This window comes from Anopheles maculipalpis, chromosome 2RL (assembly GCF_943734695.1).
Source record: "Anopheles maculipalpis chromosome 2RL, idAnoMacuDA_375_x, whole genome shotgun sequence".
Classification (NCBI taxonomy): domain Eukaryota; kingdom Metazoa; phylum Arthropoda; class Insecta; order Diptera; family Culicidae; genus Anopheles; species Anopheles maculipalpis.
The window spans coordinates 97,392,421-97,411,452 of NC_064871.1; the positions used below are offsets into that span (position 1 = coordinate 97,392,421).

Sequence of the window (19,032 nt, forward strand, 5' to 3'; positions counted from 1 at the left end):
CTGTAATGGAATCTCCACCGTTGCGCTTCTTGCCTTTTCCACACGCTAACACCGCTGGTGCATATCCGGAAATGGATAGCCAAAGATTTCCCAAACAGAGCACCATTGCCATCAGGCAGTCTCTCCCGAAGGACTCCTCTTCCGGTACGTCGGAGCATTTCGACGGAAAAGAGAAAGAGTCAAGCAGCGAGCAGAAAGAATCGAAAAGGAATAACGCGACTCTGCTCCTCGAATGCGATGATTGTGACCCAGGATGTGCTGCAGGAAGTGTTTGGTAAAGGATATGACTCTTGTCTACCCTTAATGTGAGTAATCGTATCACATTTGCCTGGCACACTTCCCACTCTCCTGTCGGTTGGCAAATGATGAGGTCGTCCTGGACGAAACACCAACAGCACGAATCGAGATCGGGGTTTGGTATGTGTGTTCCACGAATCCCGCCGTACAACAGACGGACGGGAAGGTACCACTTCCGGCTATACGGTGGAACCTCTCACCATCCAGTTCCGGCAAGTAGTAGTCGTAGTACTTCACGCCCGATCGTCGACCCGTCGCTTCGTCGTTTTGAGCCAAAAATTATCGTTTTACACAAACCGACACCGGTGTGTAGATGTGTGTTTTTGTATGGTGGAATGATACTGCCCGAGGCTTCGTTGGAAAAGCTCGGTCGGTCCCCCCTGTGTGGCAGTTACAGTGATTGCTGAGAAAGGATCCTAGAAGCTTTTTTGGGGAAGTTTATTACAAGAATTCTGAGAAGATCGTTTTTGAGGTCGAGTTTGGCGCTCGTGGAATATAATCTCTGATGTAAATATTTTCCAACACGCGCATTCGCCTAAATTTTTGCTATCATGAGAATCTTGAGAAGCATAAACATGCAATTTTTGAGCTTTTTTTTCTGGAATCATGCTTGAGAGAAAAATTTCCACAGCACCGTGCCAATTTGCGTAACCTAGCCTCTGTTTTTTAGCTCCACACTGTGCGATTGCTTTCACCGGGTTCTCGTAATCGGAGGAAAAATCCTTGTCCTGTCTGCTCACTTACCCGTTCACAGCTAGGAGAGAATAATAGTAAACGGAACGATGGCACGTGTGAGTGTGTGTCTATATGTATGTGTATGTGCGCCTGAATTCGAATCCTTTTCTCACCCCCGAAGCTCGTTATCTTTTCCCTGTGACAATGAAGACGGTGACTAAAAGAGGTGTCATATGGCTCCTTTTTTGGGTCCTCCGCCCTCGCACGGACAGCCCCCTCCACCACGCTAACGCGATGCAATATGAAAAATAATACTTTAATGGAGTTATCCCATTCGAGGTAACTCGGTGGAAATGGAAAAGTATCTACGAGGCCAGCGAAACGATGCAGTCAAGTCGTTGCGAAACCTCTCCGCTCGCTGCTGTACGTGCTCTCATGCGAAATGTATATTTTGTACCAACTTTTTGACACGCATTCGCGCAAACACCAGATCGTGAAGGGTGGGAGGAGTGTATGCGGTTGGAAAAGGGGCATCCGGGAATGACTTTGTTTGCGATTCCACTTCCCCACACACACGCGAGTACGACTTTGGTAGAATTTCTTTACCCGGACCTGACGCAGTGGGTTATTATGTCGCTCGCTTCCGAATCTGGCAGACTTTCTTTCTGTGCTGCCTGCAAAAAAATAAAGGGAAATGTTTGCAGAAAGGACGGCTCCAGTTTGACAAGAGCTTTGGCGCTACTTGACAATGTTGCAATTACTCCGTACATAATCAACTTATCTCTTGCATCACAGACACAAAGTCAGCTGCGCTAGCTGCAAAATGGGGAATGGAATGTCAATTCTCGGTAACGTAAGAGGTAGAGATTTTGAAGGTAACCTAATCCGTCTGTTTTACGATTATGCAAGACCTACTTTTTAAGGCCTTAATCTCATTAGAAAAATTGTTGAAATTAGGAAAAGCGCATTTCAATTAATGCACTTTCTGCAGTTCAACTCGATGCTTATGTTACGCTACGTCCTTTTCGAATGAAACGTTCACTTTATTATAGCTTAGCATTATTATAGCTTTTTATTTTTTTTATTTTATACATTTTACGCCAAAATCTCATCCGGAACCAACCGAAAACTTTGAACAGGAGTGCAGCCGAAAACAGAGGTAACACGGATTACCAGGCTGTCTACCATCGTGCACCAGTTATTAGCTTATCCTTTCCTACATGTGATCTTCGATGCTCCTCTAGCCTTCTAACCTTTAGGGACACGATCGAAGGAGAAAGCTTTGCTGAAGCTCTTGATCGTTTCGATCTATCGCTCTCTCATTCTGATCAAATGAGAAGAAAAAGCAGCTTTATGCTCTTTCGAAAAGTATGGAGAGCTGGTCATGGCCACAAGTTTTGAGCTATCTTTTTTCTGAATATTTTTGGGTAAGCTAATCATGGTTTAAAAGTTACTCGCTCTGGAGGCTTTTTTCTTCAAGCAGCAAGAAGGATTTTCTCTTGATTTGTTCCGTTTTAATTACGTCCTGAAATGTGATTCACACACCGAAAGCTTTCTCTTTTCTTACTTCGAAACGAAAAACTAAAACACACCCAGCAAAAGACTGATTAATCAACTCCATTCATAAACAGCCCCATAAACAACACTTTCCCCCTGCCATAATCAAAGCGCAACGAAAAGAAATGAAGACTTGCGCCCGTGAAATTTATGACCAATATGGTTGGCCCATTGCTGGGTGTTTGGGTTGTTGCAAAAAGGAAACCACGCGAAGGCGAACACAGCGATATGGTTCGTATTTCATTCTAGGCATAATTTTCACAGCCATTTAAGCACCATTCGCAGCTCGTAAATGGGGATTTTTCCTGCTTTTCATATCGGAAGGAGAAAACAATGTCCAACGTGAATCCATATTCACGGTTTTTTCCTTCGCTCTCTGTCCAACTCTTTATCCGATGGCAACAACATGTTTGGATCAAATTTTTATTTTTGTCTACCGAGCATAGACGCCTCTAGATGACTTACAACCATCCAACCAAGGCCCTGAAGCACATCTGCCGTGGAAAAACTGGAGCATGAATCTAACAATGAAACCGTAACTGTGTGCTCGCACTACTCCCTACATTGCCATGGGTACGCGTAACACAAACTGGGACAATATACGGTAACATAAGAACCCAAAGCAGAATGGGATCAAAGTGGAAAAAAAATATTACCAAATACTCCCGCCACCCGCGCGACCATGGATAGGAGGAGATATCTTAGGCCATTTGCCACAACTGGCCTGGGCTGGCAGGATCACTGCAATGGACCATTATTTTCATCGCTTTTCCACGGTACGAGTCACGAGGGCACTATATACAGCCGGTGTTTCCATAAAACACTCCCAAACATTCAAGGTATCCGCGCTCCTGCTGCCCGTGAGCAAATCTGGAGCAGTCAACAAAGGAGTCACTCACTTTATGAATGTCAAAAGCTAGCCGACGGGGGTTCCCCCACGAATTACCGTTCCCGTGATCTTGAAGATGCATGCCCGGGATGAAATCCCGTCCGCTCCCTGCCGGACATTGGGAAAATTCGTACATAAAACGTAAATATGATAACGATCCGACATGCTTTCGTTTCGGGTCTCGGCCACCGGGATGAGATATGTGCTGCATGATATCGTACTTCGTTTAGTTTTTCTTTATTCGTCTTGCCCGAAGGATTGTCCGGAAGCATGGTAAAGCTCGTTACGATTCTCATACGTGCTGCTATTGCTAGCTTCAAGTAGCGAGCATAATCCGAAAAGCTCCAATCTTTGATGCAACGCTAGCGAGCAAATACACACGCAAGAGGACGCAACGCTCTTGAGAATAAACGAACCTTCTTCGGTGGTTATCCTCCTTTGGCATGGTTGAAAAATGATATGCTTTGTGTGGGTTTGTGCAGTTTTATTAGATTTCAACCATCAAATTGACCGATAATATTGGTTGGGTCAAGTTTGTTACCCTTCTACAAGCTACTAACAAGAAGTCATAGCAATAGCAGTCAACAATGGGGATAGGAAATTCTCGTTCTGCGCCTAAATGTATGCAAACAAACTGTTTTTTAATAATTATGTTGTTCGATCTAAACGATTTATGGATTGAAGCATGATTACTGAATCACTTATCCACTAACCAAAATGATGATGTACACCGAAGACATCAAACGTACTCTAGAAATGATCAACACAGAAATTGAAGTAAAGCACCGATTAAGAAAGGGTCAAGACGAAAACGAATTACTAGAGATCAAAGCTCCTTATTCTTTTTTGATTGTGCACGAGCTTACAAAAAATCCGTTTGATTTCTTATATAAACCTCCTATCGTATGTTGTTTGCTGGCATTTATTCTTGGAAGGGATAAATAAACATTGTACATTAATTCTCTAATGAAAGAGCTCCTTCAAATGGATTTAAATTGAGAACAATGATAACCTCTTGAACAGGATTCAACATTAAAAAAAACTTTGGTCTAATTTTATTATTTATTACATTTTCAGTCAGATAATTGTGCGTCTAATTATTGAAATATGGAAACGACGAATGATGATATCCTTCATTGAACCTAAATACATTTGAAGGCACACCACGATTTGCGAAGCAATTAAAACGAGCTTCAAGAACGAAATCTCCTAAACCATTTGGCTAAAATTTATTACCACACACCAATATAAGCGCGCCCGCGCACCGACACTCACGCCTATGTCATGAAAAGCTAATGCTAAAACATGCCAATCAATGCGAGATATGCCAGTTAGTGTTAATAGCTTCTTTATGAGTGCGGTACTGCATATTCTCGCCGTCTGGCTGCATTTGCATTTGGGACTAAAATATTGATAACACAGCTCCGACGCAGCTCCCCAAATACCTGCCGCCCTTCACACGCCTTCACGTGGCCGGAAAATGACGAAAATGTTCCCATCCCCCTTTGATGCTATTTCAAAGCAGACGAGGACGACGACGCCGATACCTGGAGAGGAGAGTGCGGCTGCGAATGAATAATTAAACTGCATTTAATCGAAATATTCGTACAAGCCTTCCCCACACGCGGTGGCCACAGTCGCGCACGCCAGTATACGCACCGAAAACAATCCGTTTGAAGGAATGGTCACCACCGGACACGGGAGAGCTGGCCAAGCTGTAATTATCGAAGTAATTATAACTCCGCTATCAATTTCATCACGTGCGAACATTCACACCACTAGTAAGGTGATCGTCGATGGAGAGACTTACCTGTGTGCGAGTAGTAGGGGTTCGGGTGATAGTTATGCTAAAGTTTTTTTGTTTCTACCGACCTCACTATATTCTACAGATCTCGATGAGTTCCTTCTCACGGGTAGATCCTTGAAATGCAGCTCCACGAGTACAGTAATATTCCATTTTCCAATAATTGACACGTCCTGGTAAAATTCACACGCGCAACGATAACAAGCCGCCATCCCATCCCCACCCTATTACTGTGATGACTTCTGCTAACACTCCAACACACCATGATAAACCGTGTTAGTAGACGCGCTTTTTGCGCTAAACAGAATTTGCTCGTCCTGGCAAATGCGGTGACAAAACTGCAAAACTGCATTTCATTTTCTACCTCTCGCCAACCCACGCACTCACACACACGCACACACACGTCCTCCTCCCTTCTGGCTGTCTGGGGCTGTGTGTCTGGCTCGTCTTTTACAATTTTCCCTTTGATGCAATTTATGCAAAATAATTATAATCGCTAATTAACTATCATTATGCAAAATCTAATAATTTTAATTACACTGTGTGCTTCATCGCACTTTACGTCTGCAAAAAGGCCGCCAGTGTCACGTGCACTATACTCCGTACACGGTTCCCAGTCAACGTGACCTCCAGTCGCTTGAAGATCGCTTTTTTTTTCTTTTCGATGGTTTAATAGAGCACCCACAGTCAATTCAACACAAAAACCAGCATTTTTTTGTGTGTGTTTGTGGTGGCATTTCTTTTCAATATATAGCGCCTGCACCCTCCTCCTCGCGCTCGTTTTTGGGCCGACGGGGCCTAATGATCATGGATGGCGGATGGGTTAAAATATGCTGCCACATCCGGCAGCAGTACGGCGGATATCCAGGCACCAGGATGTGGGAGTGTGAGCTCATTTTGGGGTTGTGTTTGTGCGTGTGTTTCAACGCGATTGCGCTATTTTGCGGAATAGTCAGGACTTTTGCACACACACACACAGCAGAGCGTTGGAATGCACGGCCCTGGTGAACGGACTCAATTAATATTACATTATCGTATGCCATGCCTTCATTGCTGATTTATTTATTCAGTGTGAATGCAGTTCATAACGTTTGGAGGGGAGGAAGAAGATGGTGCGGTAAACTAATTTCAAACCACTCTATTGAACTAGATACGTGTGGTGTGTTTTGTGCCGATTGTCAACGCGAAAATTATGAGGTGTGTTATGTGCGGGACCGATACCCATCCTCGTACGTTGTTATTCAATTGTTGATCCAAAATTAAGTTAGTGTGGGGTGTGAGACTCAAAACTCATTTGAAGGCTGCCAAATTCATGTGGCTGAGTAAAAAAGATTTCTCATGACATGCCCACCATCCCAAAAAGGAGGTTGCCGCGTATTAATCGTCGTACCAATAGCTTGTCATTGTAGTGAATTATACTTCTCACATACGGCACGGCAAGAAAAGGCTACGTCAATTTTTGAAAATAATCCTTGTCTTCGAGGCACCTGCTGCTACTTTTCCATCTACTCAAAGAAGTTTCTTAGAGGTGAACAAATCTCAAATACAAAACAAAACATTAAATCAGCTAATGCTGTAGTAAAAGGGGTGTAATTAATACTGCACTACTGGACCCTTCCTTTGTACTACGATCCTCAATCGCAACTCGTTCATTTGTCGCACGTCCAACAGTAAATATTTAATTAAAACCGATGCACCATTTGATGTACTTAGCGATATTAGAAAAGCATACACCACGCCGGCTAGCGACTCTACTACTTTGGTCAATTAAATTCCACTTCCAGTCCATGGGTTGACTTTCTGCTCATTACCACATCTCGCCACATCCGGGCGCGCAGGAAAGCACATAAAAATACAAATTAATGCAAGCTGTACCCTCCCACAAAAGACAGACCGAGTGTTGTGAGAACGCAACGGGAACAACCACAAAAACCCCCGCCTTGTTTTGCTGTAAGGACGTTCGTGTTGCAGTTGGCAATTAAATAATTAATTAAATGCAAAAATCAATCCTTTCGCAACTTTACCATTCCCTTCACGGCTAGTTTGCCGTCTGAGGATCTGTTGCACTACTGCTGGAAAGATTGTCCTTGTTCGAAGGACTGGCACACACACACACACATACACACACAAAATGGACACCAAGGGCGGTGAGCGTGTATAAGTAAACATGCTTCACCGTGGGCTAAGTTTTTGAACTAATCTTATAAATAATTTATACATGGAAACCGACACACCCGACCGTTCGTTCAGCTGGCGACTATTTGAGAAGACAACAATTTACACCATCTCTTACTGTCCACTCGCTGGGTGTTTTTTCCCTCTGTTTTTCTTTTTTTGAAAACCGGACAGCTTCACCATCGATCCTTGTCTTTATGCTGCACAGGAGCTACACGATGTCCTAGCGCTTTTGACGCTGTACACTGTAAGGAGAGAAAAAATGGGTAAGGATCACTAGTATTCGCTTTGTATCCTAGTAGAAGCAACACACACATAAACGAACCATCTAGACATTCTTAGGGTGGAACTATCTCTCATCCTCACTTGCAAGAGGACGACCAAGAGAAGAAGAATCTTGGAGCAATTGGAATTTTAAATCAAGACCCCAGCTCCCTCCCTCATCCTGCTGGTGGTCATGTTTGGACAGTCCTCCTTTCACGATCCTGAAAAACGGGAGGTTAAACCTCCCCTTTTCCCGGCAAAACCATTTGACGAACTCTCTGGTGTGTGTGTGAGTGTTGCTGGTGAAAAATCGTTCTCTCCATCCACGGTCCCTTTTTTTGCTACAAAACGGATGCGAAATACGACACCAGAAAGAGTTGTAAAATGTGATTGTACAAGCTGTTACAAAGCTGCAAAGTATAAATAATGAATATTTATTGGATCTGCGGATCTACTACAGCCGAGAAACCCGTTCGAATATTGATGAGTGGGGAAAGATGTGGGCAGAATTTAGAAGGCGACGACACCCCAGCCCGCCGCCGTCCGATTGTCTGTCCCGAAAATCGTCTCTAATACTCCCATACCTGCTCGTCTTTTGCTGGTAGTTTATTTTCTTTGCCCGTCTGTCTGGTTAAGTGGTTCAGGTTTGGTTTTTCTTTCTTCGGAGTGTTCCAGGGTTTCAGGGAAAAATTGGAAAATGGAACAACTCTATTTGAGTGGCAACAAATCCCTTCATTATCTCACACTGGCTGAAAACGCGCAGGATGCAGTCGAAGGGATTTCTTTTTGAATCGTTCTTGAGTCCATGAATATTTTTTGAAGGGGTTTTCTTGAGCTTCAAAATACAAGAATCCCTCCCCTGGGAGACACGATAATTGTTACCCACGCAGAAAAGGATAAATAAAGATAAATTGTTTTCATGCGATACGGGCAACACTCGATCACGCGTGCCCGCCTGATCGATCGAGCGCGCACTGGGCTTATTATCTTGATCGGCATTTTCCATCCCCATCTCGCGCTAACCACGGCGGACCTAAATACCATCGCGCCTTGCAGGAAGTGTCGAAATCGGGATATCATTTTCACGCTAACGTGTGTGTGTGTGTGTGTGTGTGTGTGCGCGCTCGACCTCACCGACCGTTCCACCCCGGAGGTGGTTGAGGTCAGGCAGAAGACATTAACATACTCGGCACATTATTTTCCCTTTTTATTTCGCCCCGCTTGGGCTTTTGCTTTTTGTATCCTTCCTTAAATGGGCAAAAAATGGCTCACCGTTGGCCCGGTAATTTGCGCCAATAAATCAACCCAAATCAATTCGACGTTAATCAATATAATTTAACCGCCGCAAATGAATCGCGAAGCGGGAAACCGAGTGAAACAATCGATGCATTGAATAGAGAGGTTGGTTGTGTTGTGCCTCTGTCGCCAGAGTCCAGCGCACGATGGTGCTGGAGTGGACATTGGTGTGAAAATTGAATATAAATGAACGGGGAAAACAAGCTCATTTGTTCCGTGTAGAGGAAAGGATTCATTCCTACTGCCAACTTCAACCCGAAACAAATGAAACCCAAACATTCATCCACAATTCTTACCAAATGCTTGATTTAATTTTACAATTACAAAATTAAAAATACAATGCCTTACTCCTCATTTAAATTTTTCTGAACCACTGTTCCCTCTGTATCCTCAACACGATCATCAACCCTGTGTGGCGGCGATCGTTTTCTGTGGCATAACAGCCTTGTAAAGCTGGCGTTAATCGTGCGACAGTTAACGGTTTTAACCTCGACCAAACCCCCAAAACAAGCGACCTTCCACAACCCCATTTTCCACCCTAAGTTAAGTAGATCAGCATCAGCAGCAGCAGCACCGTGCATGATCGCGCAAAGAAAAAGCTTTTCGAGTGTCCCGACAGCGATTTTTATGCGCGAACAAATGGCAAATGAAAATCGGTGTAATTTATATCCTGATCTTCCCCCGATCGGCAGCACCCTAGCTTGGCTGCTCGGTGAGCATTACAACCTCCGATCCGCTAATAATTTATGGCCCATTTTTCCACCACGTGACGATCATGGTCATGGCCGCGTGTCAATTACGGGAGCGAGTGGGCAAAGGGAAGAGGCGCAAAGCGAAGCGAAAAGTGATGCCACGAGGCGATGGGCTTTTATTTATTAGTCCAGTTTTCGCTTTGGACCTTCCATATTTGGTTCAAAACATAAGGAGGAAGGTTGCCCGAGGATCCCCTTTTTTCTGTTGCAGTTCCGATCTTAAGTGGGCTAAGGGTGAGAGATCCTTAATTTGAATAACCTTGTGTTTTTCTTAAAGAGACCGCATTGTTTCACAAGTTACATGTTTCATTTTGTTGAGGAACTGTACATACATGACATCATAAGAGGGGGGGGGGGGGACTGACTCACCGAATTGATTGATGCATAGGAAGTCTCTCCAGTCCAGTAAGTCGCACGCCCCACGACGACCGATATCGCTATCAGGAAAGCAAAGTAATCGCCAAACACAAGAACTCTAGGCAGTGTCAATCGTTGTCCACTGTTTGTATTAGGGGCAATTGAACACGCACAGTGGGGGGGGGGGGGGGGGATGGGGCACAGCAGTAGTAATAGCTACGGAACTCCCGCAATAAAAAAGCTTATCGCATCTACTAGATACGCTAAATAGTAATGGTGGCAATGGTTTATTTGCTTGGGCGAGATACCAGGCCCTCCTAGTAATCAAACCGTAAGTGTAAAGACCACTTCAGATAGGAAAATTCAACCTCCTGGCTCCAGTTCACAACGAGACGTTGGATGGTCTCATTATCAGTTCTCGGCTAGTTTAGCTGGAAAGAAGCAGCTTGTTAATTGCGCTAACGGATCTACCGCGTCGGTTTACTAAGAGCATCACTTCCTCCGCCTCACTGCCATGTGCTCCTTGATCGGATGTTGCTGCGATTGTGCAGCGACGATTGCTTGCTGGTAAGTTTGCATCGTAGCGAAACCGATCACGCACGCAATCACAGCAAACAGTGAGTTTATTCTTTTGACAACTCCAACCTGTTGGCTGTGAAGTTTGTACCGAGATTGCGAAGAATTCCCCGAAAAAAAATGTGTTGCTTTATTAAAACCATTTGGTTCTTTGTGAAAAGCATCCTTCAGACAGTGTGCTAGTAAGTTATAGGTGGCTAGAAGCTACCGGCCCGTGTTGTATTAGTCATCAGCTCTCGCTCTCTCCTCCTCTCTTATCAAATTACAATCACAACAAATTAGGCCACAAACCAAAAACCCAGAATCGATTGATTGAAAAAGGTATTATCTGTTCCGGTGTGTGTGTGATAGCTACCCCCATTTCCCGTTCCTAATCGTGAGGTGTCATGTTCGGTGGTATTTTAAATATCTCGCCGTTAAACGTCATACACACCTCGCTCGATATGCTCGATAACAAGCGATTGTTTTGGCTTTATCAGACAACGGGTTTGTCGTGGCCTTTAGTACCGGTTCGTCTACGCCAGTGTTCAGTTGTGACAGAGGGTTAGCTTGCCAACAAAGGGCCAAGATTATGTGTGGAATACTTCGATGTTGTTGCGATTGTACCAAGCGGATAGCTTGCTGGTAGAGCATAAGGCTTCGCCGTGCTTAATTTCTTTCAAAATTTAACTAACACCTTCTCTTCGTCTCTCTCTCTCTCTCTCTTTCTTTCCCTCTCTTCTAGCTGCTGTACCTGTGCCCTCCAGACACTATGCTGCATGGTGTTCGTGGTGGTGATCATCTGTGTGGCAATTGGACTGGGTATCTACTTCGGCATCTTCCACAACCGGGACTCTAACTCCAGCACTACCACGACCACGCCAAGCAGTCTCATACTAAGAGCCCTTATGCCGGACGGACTTCACGAGGAAAAGGAATCGACCTGGGTGTATTAAGAGTTCTTCCACCCTGCCCAACAGCACATCCTCCCCCCAACAAGTGCGCGCAATGCTGTGATATGTGATTAGAGACTAAGTCAACCCCAATCCCCGCCTTTGCAGAGCTTGGGAAAAATAGTAACCCAAATTTCCCGTTCTAATAAATCGATATAGTGTTTCGCGACGCGACACAGAGACGAACGCAATCGTGAATCATCTTTCGGACAGTTTCGCCCTAAAAGCCGGCAGCAAGCAGCACCCATCACCTTACGGGGGTTTATCAGCGTCAGGTTGAGATTGTCACTTTCGCAACCGATTGTGCAGATAGCGGGTTTGCGTTACGTTAGTTGTTGAAGCAGATAAGCCTTCTGCAGGCAGAGAAACCGACGGTGGTACCACAAGAGCAGGAAATGCACGAATAAGTTTAGGTGTGCGATCTCATTTGGGGATAAAGTGACGCAAATTAGGTGTCCAAATTTGAGAGACCGGGCACCCTTACCGCAATACTTCCGTAGGTTTTCTCATGCAGGCAATTATAAAACTGAAGTAATTGGACCGTAGAACCTTCAAAAATAGCGCCACACCACCTTCAAAGTATAATCGCTGCTGACATGATGAATGTGTAGCGCCTAAATTTATGCAAATTGCACTACATCTTTGCGGGCTTTAGGCTCTAAGCAGCCGGACAAGACGCCAGTTTCCCCTTAGCTTTTCAAGTAGTCCCAATTTCCTGCCGAAAAGCGTAAAGCAAGCGTCACGCAATCACGCAATGGTGTGCTTGGTCACAAACCCAGGAAAACACAACGGCTTGGAAGAAGGGATTAATTACTGCACCCTTTTGTGCGGTGTGTACTGTGAGGGTTTTCTTGATCAGAGATATCCGACGACTCCTAGACGGCGGGGTTTTTGTGTTTTTGGGCAGCTCCAAAACGATCAACTGATAGCAACGGACAAGCGCTTTTTGCAAGGTCTGTGATAAAAAGTGACATAGGTTTAAACTTTGAATTTGGCCGTCATTACAGTAATTTATTTGCGCAACAAAACAATAGCCAAAAATTAGGATTGTTGTAAAATTATTCATATATGTTTGTGCTCACAGAAGAAGGGCAATTGCGTGAGGATAATATCTATATTGTGAGATTTTTTATAACATAAAACTGATTGTTTTATTACGTTTGATAAATAAACACAAAATTAGAAGTAAATATAAAAACCTAATCATATTAAAATTTAAATTAATCTTGCATTTTTTGTTTATTAATTTTATGGTTATCCGAAACATATTAAACAGGTTTAAAATTGAGATCAGTAACACGGGTAAGAACGTCGTTTAATTTTACGTAAAAATATTTTTTTTATCTGAAAGAAACAATTTCCAGAACCAACCAGCTACACCAGTTCGAATACCAGGAGAGCATCTAGCCGAAGAGGTAACATCCCGCTCAAAATATCCGTGTCCGCACCGGTTGGATGCGGTAAAAATTGATTCCGAAATGTACCCAAATTTTACTTCTCGCTACCAGGAGAGCATCCAATTCTGGAGGTTTCATTTTGCCGAAATTCCTCCACCAGCCGAACAAAATTCTCTCCCAAAATGTATCAAAATTTCATTTCTCGCTACCAAGAGAGCATGCATGTAGGAGGTAGCATTTCGGTCCCGAAATTCCTCCACAAGCCGAACAAAATTGTCGCCCAAAATGTATCAAAATTTCAACTCTTGCTACCAAGAGAGCATGCATGTAGGAGGTAGCATTTCGGTCCCGAAATTCCTCCACCAGCCGAACAAAATTGTCGCCCAAAATGTACCAAATTTTCATTTCTCGCTACCAAGAGAGCATGCATGTAGGAGTTAGCAATTCGGTACCGAAAATGCTCCGACCAGCTTCGCAAATTTTGTTTCAAAATGTACCAAATTTTCAGCTTCTGACACCAGGGGAGCATGCTACTAGGAGGTATCATTTATCGCTATAGGAACCATCCGAAAAGGGGAAATATATAAGGATATCCGTCCATCTCTTTCACACACATGAAATTTGCCTTCCACTCTGTTAGTGTACCATATACCGGTCTCTCTTTGACACATGGATCAGGGAAGAGAGATAACACATGCATGATCTACTACAGTGCTTGGCGTAATTATAGAAACACGGTTTGTTTCAATTTTGTTAAAATAAAATAAAATTTTCAGAAAATACAAGAAATCGATGTTCTAGGAAGCTGCAAAGTAATAATAAAATATTTCACATCTTTTTAATCCTATTATACGTTTCGGATAATTATTTACAGTATTTTATCATCCTTCTTTCCTCGACAGTTGTGTAATCAATATTGGATTTCCAGAAACGCAACAATACATACAGTTCTGGCACGCACTGTATCGTTCTCTCACACAGGTGCACGATCGATAGGTGTAAGAGAGACGAATACATGGGACAGAGTAGCCTTCCTCTCTTTTTATTCTGCTTATCCTGTTAGGCTGTTTCTTTCTCGCAAATTTTCGGCCGTCATTCGACTGGGAGATCTCTTAGTATTAGCGATCAGATGACTTGTTAGTATTAAAGACCAGGGAGAGAGACAGATTATGGACTCAATTACGATTAAATAATCAGGACGAAAGGGAAGAGTCAATCCTGCTCCGTTGATTTAGCTACATCGGTGTGCGTGTGGTACGCAGGAGAGAATTATGACGCCGTATCTCCCAAAATGTACCAAAACTCTAGCTACCACGAGAGCATGCTTGTAGCATCCCGAAAATACTCCGACCAGCTTCGCAAATTTTGTTTCAAAATGTACCAAATTTTCAGCTTCTGACACCAGGGGAGCATGCTACTAGGAGGTATCATTTATCGCTATAGGAACCATCCGAAAAGGGGAAATATATAAGGATATCCGTCCATCTCTTTCACACACATGAAATTTGCCTTCCACTCTGTTAGTGTACCATATACCGGTCTCTCTTTGACACATGGATCAGGGAAGAGAGATAACACATGCATGATCTACTACAGTGCTTGGCGTAATTATAGAAACACGGTTTGTTTCAATTTTGTTAAAATAAAATAAAATTTTCAGAAAATACAAGAAATCGATGTTCTAGGAAGCTGCAAAGTAATAATAAAATATTTCACATCTTTTTAATCCTATTATACGTTTCGGATAATTATTTACAGTATTTTATCATCCTTCTTTCCTCGACAGTTGTGTAATCAATATTGGATTTCCAGAAACGCAACAATACATACAGTTCTGGCACGCACTGTATCGTTCTCTCACACAGGTGCACGATCGATAGGTGTAAGAGAGACGAATACATGGGACAGAGTAGCCTTCCTCTCTTTTTATTCTGCTTATCCTGTTAGGCAGTTTCTTTCTCGCAAATTTTCTGCCGTCATTCGACTGGGAGATCTCTTAGTATTAGCGATCAGATGACTTGTTAGTATTAAAGACCAGGGAGAGAGAGAGATTATGAACTCAATTGCGATTAAATAATCAGGACGAAAGAGAAGAGCCAATCCTGCTCCGTTGGTTTAGCTACATCGGTGTGCGTGCGATGCGCAGGAGAAGATTATGACGCCATATCGACATCGAGAGCACAGCAGTTCTGAGCTACAAATCACCTTCACGAGTGGCCGGTCAGCACATCCAACGATACGCGGAACATCCCAATCGATGAAGGAATGGCCGAGTTATCGCCGATTTTCCACGGGAATGTTTTAGTTTTTCCCCAATAACTCAGCAGGGGGTGGTGGGATCGGGTTGAGGTATTCTACAAAAAGTTGCGCGGTCCAAAGGCTCATCCAACGGTACCCGGAATGCTCCAATCGGTCCAACAGTGGCCGTGTTATCGCCGATTTTCCACGGGAATGTTTTAGATTTTCCGTAATAACTCAGCAGGGGAAGGTGGGATCGGGTTGGAGTGTTTTACACAAAGTTGTGCGGTCCAAAGACTCATCCAACGGTACGCGGATCATTACGATCGGACCAGAAATGGCCGAGTTATCGCCGATTTTCCACGGGAATGTTTTAGTTTTTCCGTAATAACTCAGCAGGGGGTGGTGGAATCGGGTTGGGTTATTCTACAAAAAGTTGTGCGGTCCAAAGACTCATCCAACGGTATGCGGATCATTACGATCGGACCAGGAATGGCCGAGTTATCGCCGATTTTCCACGAAAATGCTGCTGGTGGAATTTCCCGGGAATGTGTGGAAAATCCCTTTTCAGTTCCCTGAAATATCAGAAAACACATTACGGAAGTCTTTTTAACGAATTTTTGAGGAAAGAAATAAAAATTAGAGGAAATTACTTAAAGTTGAAGAAAAAGTTAAAATTGTGCTGGAAAATATTTGTCTTGTCGGAAAGAAAATATTTTCCAATTCGTTTTTAAAATTTCCATTTGCTACCTCCTCGGAATCATGCTCTCCTGTTACTCCTGGTCGAATTTTGCCGCATCGAAATTGGCCAGATTTCGGCCGAAAATCTGCCACCGGGAGCGACTTGAAGTCTCAGGAGAGCATGAATTCGTGGAGGTAGCTCGGGCCAATCGAAAAATCGCAAATCCAACCAAAAAACCCAAAGTCAATTTTAAAAGTTGCGGTGGAACTTTTAATTTGGAAATCAATTTTTAAAATTGACTTTGGACAGGAGAGCATGATTCCGAGGAGGTACCAAATGGAAATTTTAAAAACGGATTGGAAAATATTTTCTTTCCGACAAGACAAATATTTTCCAGCACAATTTTAACTTTTTCTTCAACTTTAAGTAATTTCCTCTAATTTTTATTTCTTTCCTCAAAAATCCGTTAAAAAGACTTCCGTAATGTGTTTTCTGATATTTCAGGGAACTGAAAAGGGATTTTCCACACATTCCCGGGTAATTCCACCAGCAGCATTCCCGTGGAAAATCGGCGATAACTCGGCCATTCCTGGTCCGATCGTAATGATTTTCGCTTCGTTGGATGAGACCGCACAACTTTTTGTAGAATACCCCAATCCGATCCCACCTTCCCCTGCTGAGTTATTGCGGAAAAACTAAAACATTCCCGTGGAAAATCGGCGATAACTCGGCCATTCCTGGTCCGATTGTAATGATCCGCGTACCGTTGGATGAGTCTTTAGACTGCACAACTTTGTGTAGAACACTCCAACCCAATCCCACCACCCCCTGCTGATTTATTGCGGAAAAACTAAAACATTCCCGTGGAAAATCGATGATAACTCGGCCATTCCTGATCCGATCGTAATGATCCGCGTACCGTTGGATGAGTCTTTAGACCGCACAACTTTGTGTAGAACACCTCAACCCGATCCCACCTTCCCCTGCTGAGTTATTGCGGAAAAACTAAAACATTCCCGTGGAAAATCGGCGATAACACGGCCATTCCTGGTCCGATCGTAATGATCCGCGTACCGTTGGATGAGTCTTTGAACCGCACAACTTTTTGTAGAACACTCCAACCCGATCCCATCACCCCCTGCTGAGTTATTGCGGAAAAACTAAAACATTCCCGTGGAAAATCAGCGATAACTGTCTCACTCGTTTTTGGTCCGATTGGGGCGTTCATCATAGGAGCGTTGTTGGATGCGTTTCTGTGACGAGCGTCATTTTCAGAGCACTCCAACCCGATCCCACCACCTCTCGTTCAGTTAGTGAGGAGAAACTACAGCTTTCCTGTGGAAAATCGGTGATAACTTGCTCATTCCTGAACCGTATCTTTATGTGGAGTAAAATAAACCGATCCCTTCGCCTCAATTTGTCTGCAATTTTTGTCTTATTTCGATTAGGTGTAGGGCAAGTTATTTATAAATCTGTTTACATGGCCACACTAGAGTAGCAAAATCCGAAGCGGGAGGGGTGCCATTGACAAACTGAACCGAGCCTATAAATCTTCATAGCCAAGGTTCGTACTGTTCTGGCAAGGATGGAAGTTTAGTGAGATAAACCCGTCTAAGACGAAAGATGTTTTCTAGCCGGTGAGGCCCAACTGGCCAGCGAGGCCTCTGGCGAACGCCTGCTCTGCCCATAGGCTAATCCGCCAAAGGATACCATTATACTCAGCAACGATTTACCAAAAATGACATGGCCGCAGGGAAAAGGTTGTCTATTTTTATTGTATTACCACTCGAAAGCTTCATGTTTGATGAAGCACAATCCACACAAAACGATCAAAATGATGATGATGATGATGATGATGATTCACCTTTTTTTTTTTTTTTTTTTTTATTCATAAGTGACGGCCAGGCCGTATTGCTATGATTCACCTTTTATTCACAAATGATCTCTCGATGAGGTTCGCGATGCTTATTTGCATCACGTGATCCAATAATCCGCTTAAAGTTGTGAATACGCAAAGCAACAGAACTCAAAAAAAAACACTCGCTACATGTGTCAAAAATAATTCGCCATCCTTCAAAACCGTTGCCCAATCGAGTAGCCGGTGCAACGACGATGCACATTTACGACAACGACGTCTCCATCTTTTCTCTGCACGAAAGCTTCACCACCGTGTTGCGATGGCAAAGGATTTAAAAAACACATTGGAGGTCGAGACTACGTCAGCGCGAGACTTTGGGCGCAGATTATAATAAATAAAGCTCCCTTAAATGTTACTCGGACCCACGGTTGTGAGATGCCGTTATTAATTAAGCCGTCAGCGAGCGTGTCGCGAGCCGTGGAAGGTATTATTATAATACTTTTTCAACACAACCCCCACTCACTACCGAGCGTTGAATATTGCAGCACCAAAGTCGCCAAAGCCTGTCATCGGACTTCGAACTTTCCGTTACCGGATGTTGCGAGGATTGAAGCAGCAGTCTAGTTGCCGCGTGAGAAGGACAATGAGAGAAGAAAAAAAAATTACCAGCGCATGGACTTTGTGAAGCGAATAAAAATGCGCTTCCCTAAGCGGATCTTCGGAAGTCACTGCAAACTGCAAACACACGAACCTTCGCCCGAAAGGTGGTGAGAATCTGCCGGACTGAGTAACTGACTGTCGGCGGGGAATAAACCCATCACGAATAAAGTTTCCCAACGTTAGCGAACTACCCAACTAGCCGCCGTTCCAATAATTCCTCGACCAAAAAGTTGTTGGATCGAACACAGCACCATCGAACCGGAATCGATGTCATCCACAAGCTGACGCCTGGTGGAGGAGCTTCGTTGAGCGAGGTTTTGGTCGTAAATTTTGCACCAGGTTTTCGCGAGAGTTTCACCTGCAACACACCTTCACACCGGCATGAAGAAGTGTCTTTTTTAAGCATCTTTTCGCACGCACCTGGCCCCCCTCCAAAACTTGCTCGCACATAAACCATATCGCACTGTACTGGGTCACTCGTCCCTATTGTGCTACGTGGTTTCTCTTTCTTTTTGTCGAAGTTACCAACGTGCGGAATGTATTTCTGTGGCGCGAGTTTATGACCCGTAAGAATTGGACCCATAAATTCTAAGACCCAATGGTGCCTTACCACGCGCGCCCAA

The 19,032-nt window shown here is 43.8% G+C and overlaps 2 protein-coding genes across 2 annotated transcripts in view; both read left to right on the plus strand.

The window, feature by feature from the left end:
• LOC126567794 (toll-like receptor 7) overlaps positions 1-19,032 on the plus strand; it is a 462,685-nt gene that overhangs the window by 384,037 nt on the left and 59,616 nt on the right. The window lies entirely within an intron of this gene.
• Positions 10,570-11,581, plus strand: LOC126568632 (protein midgut expression 1-like). The gene is made up of 2 exons (XM_050225141.1): positions 10,570-10,633; positions 11,367-11,581. The coding sequence occupies exons 1-2, from the start codon at positions 10,581-10,583 to the stop codon at positions 11,575-11,577; spliced, it is 264 nt and encodes an 87-aa protein (XP_050081098.1). The 5' UTR covers positions 10,570-10,580; the 3' UTR covers positions 11,578-11,581.